Raw genomic sequence first — 13,210 nt, 5'->3', positions numbered from 1 at the left:
ACAGGGAAGCACACAGAAATTGGGATACTAGAGCTAACGGGGCACGTGCAGCCCTATGTATGCCCCCTTGTCCATAAGCAGAGCAATCATTAATGCACGGTCACACACAAAGGGTGCTTGTCCCACAGGACACCTTGCCTCCTGCACAGAGGACACACTGAATTGTGTGGATTTACAAAGTCCTGTAAAGCTGTAGAGACTGGCACACAGCTCTGACTCAGCAGCCACAGCTCCCCATTGGCGACCTAAGCACTATAGCTTGCCTGCCAGCCACACAATGGACAACCACACTATTGCTCAGTCAAGCCTTGTCATAAATATAAAGGGAAGGGTAACAACCTTTATGTAGGCACTAACATAAAATCCCTCCTGGCCAGATGTACTGAATCACTTTACCTGTAAGGGGTTAAGAAGCTCAGATAACCTGGTTGGCACCTGATCAAAAGGACCAATAAGGAAAGAAGATACTTTCAAATCTGGGGTGGAAGGGGGGGTTTGTTTGTGCCCTCTTTGTGGTTCCCTCTCTTGACAGAGAGAGAGAGACCAAGCAGGTAAAACATCTGCTAAAAACATACCGGAAATGATCCATCTAAAATTATAAAAATTGTAAGTAAGGGCAAGGAAATACGTTAGATTATCTTTTCTTTTACCTTGCGAATTTTCCCTATGCTAAGAGGTATTTTCATTCCTGTTTTGTAACTGGGAAGCAGAGTCAGAGGGGAATCCTCTGTGTTTTAAATCTTTTTATTTACCCTGTAAAGTTACCTTCCATCCTGATTTTGCAGGTGTGATTCTCTTACTTTTTTTTTTTTTTTAAACAAATAAAATTCTTCTTTTAAGGGAAAAAAAAGTGTCCTTTTAAAAAAAAAAAAATCTCCCTGGTTTTCAAGCAGCCAAAAAAAGAAAAAGAAAAGAAAAGAAAAAAAGTGTTCTTTTAAAATCCTGAGGTCTATGCTTCTGGTTCAAAATGATCCCACCTCTCCACCATGTCAGGGTTCCCTCCACACTCTGAGGTACAGATGTGGGGACCCGCATGAAAGACCCCCTAAGCTTACTTCTACCAGCTTAGGTTAAAAACTTCCTTAAGGCACAAATCCTTCCCTTGTCCTTGGACGGTATTGCTGCTGCCACCAAGTGATTTAGACAAAAATTCAGGAAAAGGGTCACTTGGAGTCCCTATTCCCATAAAATATTCCCCCAAACCCCTTCACCCCCTTTCCTGGGGAGGCTTGAGAGTAATATACTAACCATTTGGTTACAATGTGAACACAGACCAAACCCCCTGGTTTTTAGGACACTGAAAATCAATCAGATTCTTAAAAGAAGAATTTTATTTGTAAAAAAAAAAAAAGTAAGAGAATCACACCTGCAAAATCAGGATAGAAGGTAACTTTACAGGGAAAATAAAAAGATTTAAAACACAGAGGATTCCCCTCGGACGCCCATCCCAGAGATCTAGAACGAAGAGAGGGGACCTAGAGATGGGCCCTGCAGAGACGGGCTGGAAAAAGAAGAACTCCTTAGTACTGAGAGTTGTGTAAGAAGGGACATGACAGAGACCTACAGAAGAACCAGTGTGCTAGAGATGATCCCTGGAGCTCTGTTTATCCTCTCCTAATGCAAGAACAAAGGGCTATTTACTGGGTATGTCTATGCTGCAACTGAACACCTATGGCCGGCCTGGGTCAGCTGACTTGGATTCGCAGGGCTCAGGCTATGGGGCTGTTCAATTGCAGTGTAGACATTCGGGCTCGGGCTGGAGCCTAGGCTTGGGATTCCGCAATGAGGAAAGGGCTGTCACCCACAGGGTGAGATGGGAGAGGCTCCAGCTGTGAGCTCAGGCTGTCAGCCCCAGGGTGATGGGGCTCCAGCTGTGCGTGCCCCATACTGCCCCACTTTAGTGCATGGAAGTGCTCCTGGTGAGGACGGACACCACCGACAGAAGGAGTACATGTGGGCATGAACCACTGCTTTAATTATTGTGGATGTTGTAGTGTAGACATGTCTAGAAACACTGTTTTTTTATAGTTCATTCCAACAATTGGTAACACACCCTACTGCCGGCTAACCCTTAACTGCCCACTTCATTTTAAGTGGTCTCCTACAGCATGTATGAACAACTTACACTTAACCATCTGTACCATCTTGTATTTAGCATGGACACTCTGGTTACCTTTTCCTTATTGGAGGAAAAGCTCTGTGATGCTCAAAAGCTGGTCCCTTCTACCGACAGAAGTTAGTCCAATAAAAGATATTGCCTCACCCACCTCATCTCTCTAATATCCTGGGACCAACACAGCTACAACAACACTGCAAACATTTAGAGAGAATCTCACTTCCAGCAATCCTGGCTCCTGGACTTTGAGCCCAATTGAGAAGGCCCAGCAAGCCCACGACCAGAGCAATTATCGCCTTCTATTGGCAGAGAAAGCACTTACCCCATTCTTCACCGCCAGCCACAGGTATTTCAGAGCCCTCTGTTTTGCAGACTGCAGCCCTTTCATGTAGAGCACCCCAAGGTAGGCCTGTGCCTGCAGCAAAACCACGTAACACAAATCACTAGGGATCATCTGTCTTTATTATAGATCATGCCCATCACCATGGTATATGTTGCCTCTCCCTGTGGGATGTCAAACAATCGTCTCCGGTGCCACAGGCAAGATGTTCACCAGTAGACTGGAGAGGAAAACATCCTACCTGCTGCACAGCCCCCGGAAGGGGAAGGGGCTGTCCCGAGAGGATAAACCTGGACCTCTGTCATGGCAAAAGTGGGGAAGCCACAAGTGTATAAAAAAAAAGGCAAAAGGCTCCGAAGCAAGGTGCTTGGAGGTAAATAGCCTTTACTTTGCAATAAAACCACTGCACTAACACCCATGTTACTCTCTTATACTCCACAGCCCTGGGCAAACAGAGCCACATGTGCGCATGAACATGGAGGAGTCCTGACCACGAGCTATTACCCCAAGCCCTACAGACTGTCACTTATACAGTAGCTGTGCGTGTTTGAACACTGCCAGCATGGAGTGCTCCACACAATGCACAAGCTCTGAACTTTCTGGGAAGCAGTGTCTCTGAGGCTGGCGTACACCATTCCTATATCTTGTTATGTCCTCCCTATCCAAAGATACATATGAGGGAGCAGAGCCCCAAATGCCACTAGGTGCCTGCCACAGAATCACCACTTTGGTAAAACTCCAAACTAGTAGAAAAGGAGGGAAGGGAGCATAGATCCATGCAGATGAGTCATGTCAGAGAACCACAATTACTGGGTAAGTAACTGTTCTTACTTCAAGCATAGCCTGCAGGAATCCCTCCTTCTGGGGATTAGCCAGGCTCCAACAAGGCGAGGTTTAGGAGTCTCAGTTGAGAGTTAAGACTGCAGGTTGGTTTAGGTCCTAGAGGCTAAATCTGGTGAGCTTGGCCAGGGGCGTGTGTGGCTGGAACTCCAGACCTTGCATGTCTCAGAAGTGGAGGCATTTTGAAAGCATGCAGTCTGGTGGCATGTGCTCTAACTCTTTCTAGTACTGGGATCCCAGCTACTTCTTAGCAAGAGAGCAAAATGTAATCTCCTTGGAAGGATTCTGTGTGGAACTTTACTGACCCCTTGTACTACCTCATGTGCTACAATAATTAAGTGATTTATGAAACTCCTTAATCCTGTTCAGATAGTTGGTATGTCTGCACTAGCAACTGTACATGGGTACATGCAAGTGGGGTTGTGCCATAACCCCATGGTCCACACCTAAACTGGACAATCATGCCTGAAGGCGAGTAAAAGGCAAGTATAAAGCTAGCACTATTGAGGGGTGTGGGTAAGTACACACTGGAGGCTGTTGCATAGCTCCATACGAGTGCCAATTTGCAGTATGGATGGGGTAAAAGTCCTCCACCCCCATTCCCACAGTGCACTGAACTCTTTTCTTCCTGACCCTTATCCAATCTATAAAGGTCCTGGTCCCCCATTTTCACCAGTAGTAGTGAGCTGCACTGACCACATCAGAACAGCTTCCCGGTGCACTCTTTACAGATCAATACAGGTGAAAATGGATCCTGCTCCAAGAGCAGCCACTTGGTCCAATGACCACACCTGGTTGTCAATCAACGTGTGATCGTAGTACATCATCTTCCACAATGTCGCCAGGAGTGGCAGGAACATGCACCTGTACCAGGAAATGTCATGGAAGTAGGAGAGGAGGGCATTCAGCCTAGTGCCTGGAACGTATCAAGCTCTTGAGTTCAAATGCAAAAGGGCTAAAGACTCGAACAGTCACCCCAGGAGGGTTCACTGTACATGCCTCTTCTATAAGGAGATTGACTGGATGCTGCCATGGGCTCCCAGTACAGAGTCTGGAGTGGCTCACAATCCTCTCTCCAATCTCCCCAGCCTCATTGTCTGTCAGGATGCTAGTAAGCGCAAGTGCAAGGAAGCAGCAGGGACCACGGAGGATGCCCTGGAAGACCCAGCACACGAGGAGCATGTTGTTCTGCGCCCTACCTGGATGAGTCACTTAAGAAAGCCCCCGCAATCAACCCGAAGATGACCCTGCATGGTGGCAGGAACAAGAACCCCAGGCTGGTAAGGTACAGCAGCCCTCCACCCTCTTCACGAATCTCCCCTCTCACTCCACTGCTGCAATCCTGATTTTAAGATCAAAGGCATTTGCAGTACTGTGCACTGACTTTTCCTCCATGGATACTATGCCATGCATTACTATGTCTGCAAGTTTTAACTGTCATGCTGAAATCATGGCAATGTCATGCCCTGGCCTCTCACAAAAAACTTCCAACTTTCTCTCCTCCATCCAGGCCCCCCCTCCCACTCCAACCTGACAGTTATCAATCAATGATTTTACTCATTTCTGATAAACCACTATTATGCATTTGGCTAAAAGTATTTCTTAAAAAGAGATTATTAAGAAAAAACATTGCCCCTGTGTCTGTGTGTTTCTCAGCCAGTGGTCAGGTTGCAATGGTCCCAGGGTTGAGCAGACGGGGGGATGGGAGTGGGTGGGTTACACAGCTCCTGACTGGGGAAGGGAAAGTTGTAGAAAACTTATAGTTGGTTGTCTAAAGTTAGTCACAGCTGTCTTTTGTCCCCTGGAAGATTACACAGTTTCAGTGCTTCTCCCACCCCACTGATCTTACTGCCCCTTTACAAGTAGGAGCAGAACAGAGCTGGGGAGTTAGGTTCAAGAAAGAAGGGGACAGAACAGTCGTAGAAAACTTTTGTTGTCTGTAGAAAAGTTAGTCACAGCAGTCCTTTCTTCTTTGACAGATTACAATTTTTTTACCATCCCTGGAGTCTGGGTTCTCCCTGCACTAAACCACGCTGCACAAGCTGGGGGAAAAGGGAACAGGAGAAGGATATGGTCTGGCGGTTGGTAAACACAGTGCAGGGTCCCTTTGCAGTGGAGAAGTGAGGGGCTTGTAGTGCTTCTCAAACTGTGACTCAAGACCATGAGTACCAACCTCAGGGAAGACTGTTAAGAAAAAGGGCACGAACCCCAAATTGGTTATGAGTTCTATACTTAGATTTTACCACTCAAGTGTGAACTCCTCAAGCACTATAGCCTTAACATGGAGTTACAGACAGTCCCCTTGAGTACTCTGATCTATCTTGCCACCCAGAGCCTTTGTGACAGATGGTCCCTTACACCAAAGATCACGGCAATATTCAGGTTATATCCAGTCCCAAAGGACCAGTCACTTACCCTGGTGTCACGGAGTCACAGGGCGATGCTCTGGAACTACTCCATACGAAGCCAGTATGGTCAGGACTCTGGGGGAGCATGCCTCCTCTCTCTGAGCATACTGTTTCCAGGGCAAGAAGCTTACACAGCTTTGACCTTCCTGGGTCTGACCTCGGAGCATTCAGCATCCCCTTTTCACACCGTGTGCTTCCCACAGCAAGTCCACACAGGCAGGGCTCCTGGGGAAGCCAGAGGGCCCTGCACCCCAACTCCACAGTCAGACATGAGTCTCAGCCAGCATAAAACGAAAGTTTATTTGTTGACAGGAACACAGCATAGAACAGAGCTTGCTCTTACAGACATCAGTGACTTTCAGCCAAGGGATTTCCCCTCTTCCAGTGCCCCCACGCAGACTGCCAGCCTCCAGCCACCCGACCTCCAACATCCCCTTGATGACCCTCCTCCTTCTCTTTGTCTCACTTCCTGGGCCAAAGGTGTCACCTGGTTGCACCCCACCTCCTGGGTCTCAGGTTACATAAGTAAAAATAGCTGGGCAGTCTCACCTGCCCTGAGGGCCTCTGCAAAATCACACACCCAACTCCCACCAACTAAGTATTGGTGCAGTACACTAGGAAACTAAGGTAAGCACAGTATTAGTATAGGACAGTAAGACTCACATGCAACATAACAAGATGAATAAAACCCCACTTCATCACATCTGTCCCCCCTCCAAGACTGAACTGAGCGGGGCCACTTTAGCCAGTGGCCCGGGGAAGTTCCGGCCCCCCTCTCCAGGACAAAGCATCGGCTATAACATTGGCACTCCCCTTAACGTGGACTACCTCCATGTCATAATCCTGAAGCTGAAGACTCCACCTCAGGAGTTTGGCATTGGCCCCTTTCATCTGGTGTAGCCATGTCAGGGGGAATGGTCGGTGTACATGGTGAAGCACTGCCCAAATAGATATGGCTGCAGCTTTTTAAGGGTCCATACCATCGCCAGACATTCCTTTTCTATGGCTGCATAGTTCTGCTCCCGGGGCTGCAGCTTCTTGCTCAGGTACACAATGGGGTGTCTTTCCCCCTTTCCGTCAACCTGCATTAGCACTGTACCCAGCCCTGTGTCTGAGGTGTCGGTGAACACCATAGTCTGGGTTTACTAGCACCGGGCCCTTGTTCAGAGCCTCCTTCAGAGGACAGAGAGCCCTCTGGCACTGCTTGGTCCAGACCACCTTATCTGGCTTACCCTTCTTACATAGCTCAGTGATGGGGGCGGCTATGGAGCTAAAGTGGGGCATGAACCTCTGGTAGTAGCCTGCTATCCCAATGAAAGCCTGGACCTGCTTCTCAGTCTGGGGAGCGGGCCAATCTCTGATCACCTTCACCTTGGCTGGCTCTGGCTTTAGGCAGCCGCTCCCTACTTTGTGACCCAGGCATAACACCTCTGACATCTCAACCTTGCACTTCCCAGCTTTTATAGTCAGACCTGCATCCCGGAGCCGGTCCGCCACTTGTTTAACCTAGGACACATGGTCCTCCCAGGTCTGGCTAAAAACGCAGATATCACCAATATACGCCAGGGCAAAATTCTCCATCCCCTTGAGTAACTGGTCCACCAGGCGCTGGAAGGTGGCACGTGTCCCCTTTAGGCCGAAAGGTAGGACCAAGAACTCGTATAACCTCAGAGGGGTGATAAAAGCAGATTTCAGCCGGGCATCCAGATCCAAAGGTACTTGCCAGTAGACCTTGGTGAGATCCATAGTAGTGAGATAATGAGCCCCCCTGCAGCTTGTCTAGAAGCTCATCAGGCCTAGGCATGGGGTAGGCATCGAACTTGGTGATGGCATTAAGCCTCCAGTAATCCACACAAAACCGGATTGACGCGTCCTTCTTGGGGATCAACACCATGGGAGAGGCCCAAGGGCTGGAAGGTAGCTGGGCAGTCTCACCTGCCCTGAGGGCCTCAGCAAAATCACACACCCAATTCCCACCAGCTAAGTACTGATGCAGTACACTGGGAAACTAATGTACGCACAGTATTAGTATAGGACAGTAAGACTCACATGCAACATAACAAGATGAATAAAACCCCACTTAATCACATCTGTCCCTCCCTCCAAGACTGAGCTCAGTGGGGCCAGCATGTCCTTCTCCTCTCTCTCCAGGTTCTGGGCTGTTTTCTCAGTGACCCAGAGCGGGGAGCACCTTACAGAAGGGTAGGCTCCTGTCTCCATCTGGTGGACAGCCTGGTTAGTGAGCCCAGGCCGGTTGGAGAACAGCTGCTGGTAGGAACCCAGCACTTCTCGGATCTCAGCCTGCTGGACAGGGGTTGGCTGGTCTGAGAGGGGAATTGATTCTGGTGAAGCGCCAGTCCGTCTCAGGGAATAGATCCACGAGGGGGTCATCTCCCTGCTCCTGTCACTGGGCACACATGGCCAGTACCAAATTCTCCCTGTCAAAGTATGACTTCATCATGTTGACATGGACACCCGGTGGCTGTGAGCCCGGTTAGACAGTTCCACTGCATAGTTCACCTCACTCAGCTGTTTGATGACCTTAAATTCTCCCTGGCCAAGTCCATGAGCTCAGCGAGCTTTTCTCAGAAACTCAGTCCATACTCCACCACTGATTCTCCATTGGGGAAGGCCTTCCCCTCCCATTCATCCCTCTTCAAGTCCAGAGGACCCCTCACTTTCCTCCCATATAGCAACTCAAAAGGAGAGAACCCGGTTGATTCCTGGAGCACTTCCTGGTTCACGAACAGCAGGTGGCGTAAATACTTGTCCCAGTCCTGTGGGTGCTGGTTCATAAAGGTTTTCAGCATCATCTTTAGGGTCCCATTGAACCTCTCCACCAGCCCGTTGGACTGAGGGTGATATGCTGAGGCCCAGGTATGTCAGACTCCACATTTCTCCCACAAGCACCAGAGCAGAGCTGACATGAAATTGGAGCTCTGGTCTGTAAGGACCTCCTTGGGGAACCCAACTCTGCTGAAAACGGTCAGCAGTGCGTCTGCCACAGTGTCTGCCTCGATAGAGGACAAGGCCACCACATCGGGATAGCGAGTAGCGAAATCTATCACCACCAGCATGTATTTTTTCCCTGTCCGAGTTGCCTTGCTGAGGGGTCCCACTACGTCTACGGTCACCTTCTGGAAAGGCTCTTCTATGATGGGCAGGGGCTTAAAAGCTGCTTCCCCCTTGTCCCGGGCGTTCTCCACCCTCTGGCAGGGGTCGCAGAACCTAAGTACTGCTGGACAGCATCAAAGACCCCAGGCCAGTAAAAGTTCTGTAGCAGCCTCTGCCTTGTGCGCTGGATTCCCTGGTGTTCTGAGAGAGGGAAATCGTAGGCCAGGTACAGTAGCCTGTGGCAGTACTTCTGGGGCACCACCAGCTGCCTCCTGATCCCCACGGAACCAGCCCATTCCTGGTATGGGAATCCCTTCTTCCACAGGAATCTCTCCCAGCAGCCTTCCCCCAGGGATTTAGCTGTGCTGCGGCCAGCAAGTTCCCTCAGCTTCTCTAAGGAGGGATCCTTCCGCAGCTCAGCCTGGAATTCAGCGGATGGGGAAGGGATGGGGACCTGCTCCCTCTCAGTGGCTGGGTCCAAGGCCCAGTCCTGTCCCCAGTGACTCCTTTCCCGCCGGGGTAGGGACCTGTGTCCCCAGCAGGGCACCACCCCCGGTGTCAGGGCAAAGTGCCCTTTGCTGGCTCTGGCTATGGGTGATGACTAGGGTGCTCTGGGGGCCGCCTGGCCAATTCACCAGGTCATCCCCCATCAGCACCTCATTTGGCAATTGATAGTGCACCCCCACATCTTTGGGCCCCTCCTTGGCCTCCCATTTCAGATGTACCCTCGCCACGGGTACCTTAAACGGGGGCCCACACGTGCCCGTCAGGGTTAGGTAGGTGTTTGGCACCACCTGGTCTGGGGCCACCACCTCGGGCCGGGCCAGCGTCACCTCAACGCAGGTGTCCCAGTACCCAGTGACCTGCTTCCCATCCACCTCCAGGGGAATGAGGCACTCGCTCCTCAGGGGCAACCCCACACCCACGGTGTAGACTGAGAACTTTGAATCCAGAGCACCAAGCCTCCCAGAGGAGCTGGCCTGGGAGACTCCTCCCACTTGGGCCATTGCTAAACTGCCAGCCCCTCCTGCCTGGGGAGCCAGTCCCTCCTCTGGTTGGGCTCCCACCCAGTTAACGCTTTGAGGGCTCGGTTTGCTCATCCTGTCCCTGAGCTTTTGGCACCAACACCATCTGTGGCCCTTCTGCCCACAGTAATTACACCTCAAGTCTGGTTGGTCAGCTCTGGTATTGGCTGTGCCTCTCGGGAGGGATTTATCCGAGACTCCCTTCAGGGAAGCCCCTGGGTGACCCCCCTTCTGCACTGATGTGGGCCTGTCCCCCTAGGATTCCATTCCATATCCCGACCTGCTGTCTACAAACTCGTCAGCCAGCAGCCCTGCGCAGCGCAGGTCCTTCAGCCTCTTGTCCACCAGCCACATCCTCAGGTCAGAGGAACAGAGTTCATATAGTCGCTCCAGCCCCATCAGTTCAATCATGTCCTCCTTGGTCTGTGCACTAGCCCCGTTCACCCACTTGCAGGTGTATTCCCCCATCAGCGTGACCAGTTCCAGATAGGTCATCTCCTGGGTCTTCTGCATACTCCGGAACCGTTTCCTGTATGTCTCAGGGGTCAGCTCAAACTTGTGCAGCAGGGCTTGTTTGAACAGTTCATAGTCCACTGCTTCCACCTCGTCCATCTGGCTGAACATCTCTATGGCTTTGGGACCCAGTAAGGGGGTGAGATGCCGAAACCTGTCTGCAGGGTCACCCTGGTGTACATTGCAGGCCTTCTCAAAAGTAGTGAGGAAGGCATCTATAACATCCCCTTCCTTAAACGGAGGCAGCACTTTTATATCAGTTTAGAATCATAGAATATCAGGGTTGGAAGGGACCCCAGAAGGTCATCTAGTCCAACCCCCTGCTCGAAGCAGGACCAATTCCCAGTTAAATCATCCCAGCTAGGGCTTTGTCAAGCCTGACCTTAAAAACCTCTAAGGAAGGAGATTCTACCACCTCCCTAGGTAACGCATTCCAGTGTTTCACCACCCTCTTAGTGAAAAAGTTTTTCCTAATATCCAATCTAAACCTCCCCCACTGCAACTTGAGACCATTACTCCTCGTTCTGTCATCTGCTACCATTGAGAACAGTCTAGAGCCATCCTCTTTGGAACCCCCTTTCAGGTAGTTGAAAGCAGCTATCAAATCCCCCCTCATTCTTCTCTTCTGCAGGCTAAACAATCCCAGCTCCCTCAGCCTCTCCTCATAACTCATGTGTTCCAGTCCCCTAATCATTTGTGTTGCCCTTCGCTGGACTCTCTCCAATTTATCCACATCCTTCTTGAAGTGTGGGGCCCAAAACTGGACACAGTACTCCAGATGAGGCCTCACCAATGTCGAATAGAGGGGAACGATCACGTCCCTCGATCTGCTCGCTATGCCCCTACTTATACATCCCAAAATCCCACTGGCCTTTTTGGCAACAAGGGCACACTGCTGACTCATATCCAGCTTCTCGTCCACTGTCACCCCTAGGTCCTTTTCCGCAGAACTGCTGCCTAGCCATTCGGTCCCTAGTCTGTAGCTGTGCATTGGGTTCTTCCGTCCTAAGTGCAGGACCCTGCGCTTATCCTTATTGAACCTCATCAGATTTCTTTTGGCCCAATCCTCCAATTTGTCTAGGTCCTTCTGTATCCTATCCCTACCCTCCAGCGTATCTACCACTCCTCCCAGTTTAGTATCATCCGCAAATTTGCTGAGAGTGCAATCCACACCATCCTCCAGATCATTTATGAAGATATTGAACAAAACCGGCCCTAGGACCGACCCTTGGGGCACTCCACTTGATACCGGCTGCCAACTAGACATGGAGCCATTGATCACTACCCGTTGAGCCCGACAATCTAGCCAGCTTTCTACCCACCTTATAGTGCATTCATCCAGCCCATACTTCCTTAACTTGCTGACAAGAATACTGTGGGAGACCGTGTCAAAAGCTTTGCTAAAGTCAAGAAACAATACATCCACTGCTTTCCCTTCATCCACAGAACCAGTAATCTCATCATAAAAGGCGATTAGATTAGTCAGGCATGACCTACCCTTGGTGAATCCATGCTGGCTGTTCCTGATCACTTTCCTCTCATGCAAGTGCTTCAGGATTGATTCTTTGAGGACCTGCTCCATGATTTTTCCAGGGACTGAGGTGAGGCTGACTGGCCTGTAGTTCCCAGGATCCTCCTTCTTCCCTTTTTTAAAGACTTAAATCAGTTTCCTGTGGGCTTAGCCACCCTGGGCCCATCCTCACTCACCACGGTAGGGGTCTCTCTGCTTCTCAGCTGCGCCACCGCCAGTTCATGCTGCCTCTGTCTCTCGTGGTCCTGCCGTTCCTTCTCACGGTCCTCCAGCTCTTTCAGTTTCAGTTCCATTTCCAACTCCAACCGGGAACTCAGTTGGGAAGATCAATCCTGGGGCTGCCTGGCTGCTTTCAGCCCCTCCTGCATCCCTGGTTGGGTCAGTGGCTGGGATGACCCCTGGGACTGCCTGGCTGCTCCCAGCCTCTCTCGCGGCCCCCGCTGGGTCAGGAACCAGCTCCTCAGAGCAATCATTCTCTTCCAACTGGGCAATCAGCTGTGCCTTGGTGAATCTTCCCATGTGCAGCCCTCTCTCTCTGCACAGCTCTACAATGTCCCTCTTAAGGAGATGGTTATAGGCCATCTCCATGCTATTCCCACATGGTCATGGACTCACAGGCCTGTGCTCTCTGAGCTCCCCACGATCCCTGGGAGGAACCCCTTCAGTGCGATAGCCCTTCTTGGGGGGCCACTCTCTCTCGGGGATTAAGCCGTAAGACTCTGCCTCCTGGAACTGCACCTCTCGGAGACTCCAGCATGCCCATCTCGTGCTAATCCCCTTTGTTTTACTGCTCCCCAGTCACTTACTGCAGGATGCTCTGTCCACGGGATGCAGTTTGATCCCACCACTGCCACCAGTTGTCACGGAGTCACCGGGTGATGATCTGGAACTACTCCATACGAAACCAGTCAGGACTCTGGGGGAGCATGCCTCCTCTCTCTGAGCATACTGTCTCCAGGGCAAGAAGCTTACACAGCTTCGACCTTCCTGGGTCTGACCTTGGAGCATTCAGCATCCCCTTTGCACACCATGCGATTCCCACAGCGAGTCCACACAGGCGGGGCTCCTGGTGAAGCCAGAGGGCCGCGCACCCCAACTCCACAGTCAGACGTGACTCTCAGCCAGTATAAAACTGGAAGTTTATTCATTGACAGGAACACAGCGTAGAACAGAGCTTGTTATTACAGACATCAGTGACTTTCAGCCAAGTCCATCTTGGGAATCCGGGGTCAGACGCATTTATGTCCCAGTATGGAGGTGGTTCCTGAAAAAGTCGGAATGTTATAACTGTAGGTGAGAGGACATGGTAAAGTCTTGCCTGGT

At 50.7% G+C, this 13,210-nt stretch overlaps 1 protein-coding gene across 1 annotated transcript in view; it reads right to left on the bottom strand.

Annotated features, from left to right (window-relative positions):
- DELE1 (DAP3 binding cell death enhancer 1) overlaps positions 1 to 13,210 on the bottom strand; it is a 47,343-nt gene that overhangs the window by 11,330 nt on the left and 22,803 nt on the right. The window contains exon 10 of the mRNA XM_073356199.1: positions 2,439 to 2,531. Coding sequence (XP_073212300.1) covers positions 2,439 to 2,531 — 93 coding nt within the window. The remainder of the gene's footprint in view (positions 1 to 2,438; positions 2,532 to 13,210) is intronic.

Source organism: Lepidochelys kempii, chromosome 8 (genome assembly GCF_965140265.1).
Source record: "Lepidochelys kempii isolate rLepKem1 chromosome 8, rLepKem1.hap2, whole genome shotgun sequence".
NCBI lineage: Eukaryota > Metazoa > Chordata > Testudines > Cheloniidae > Lepidochelys > Lepidochelys kempii.
Note: the sequence above shows the minus strand (reverse complement) of the source record. Positions and strands in the feature narration are given on the sequence as shown.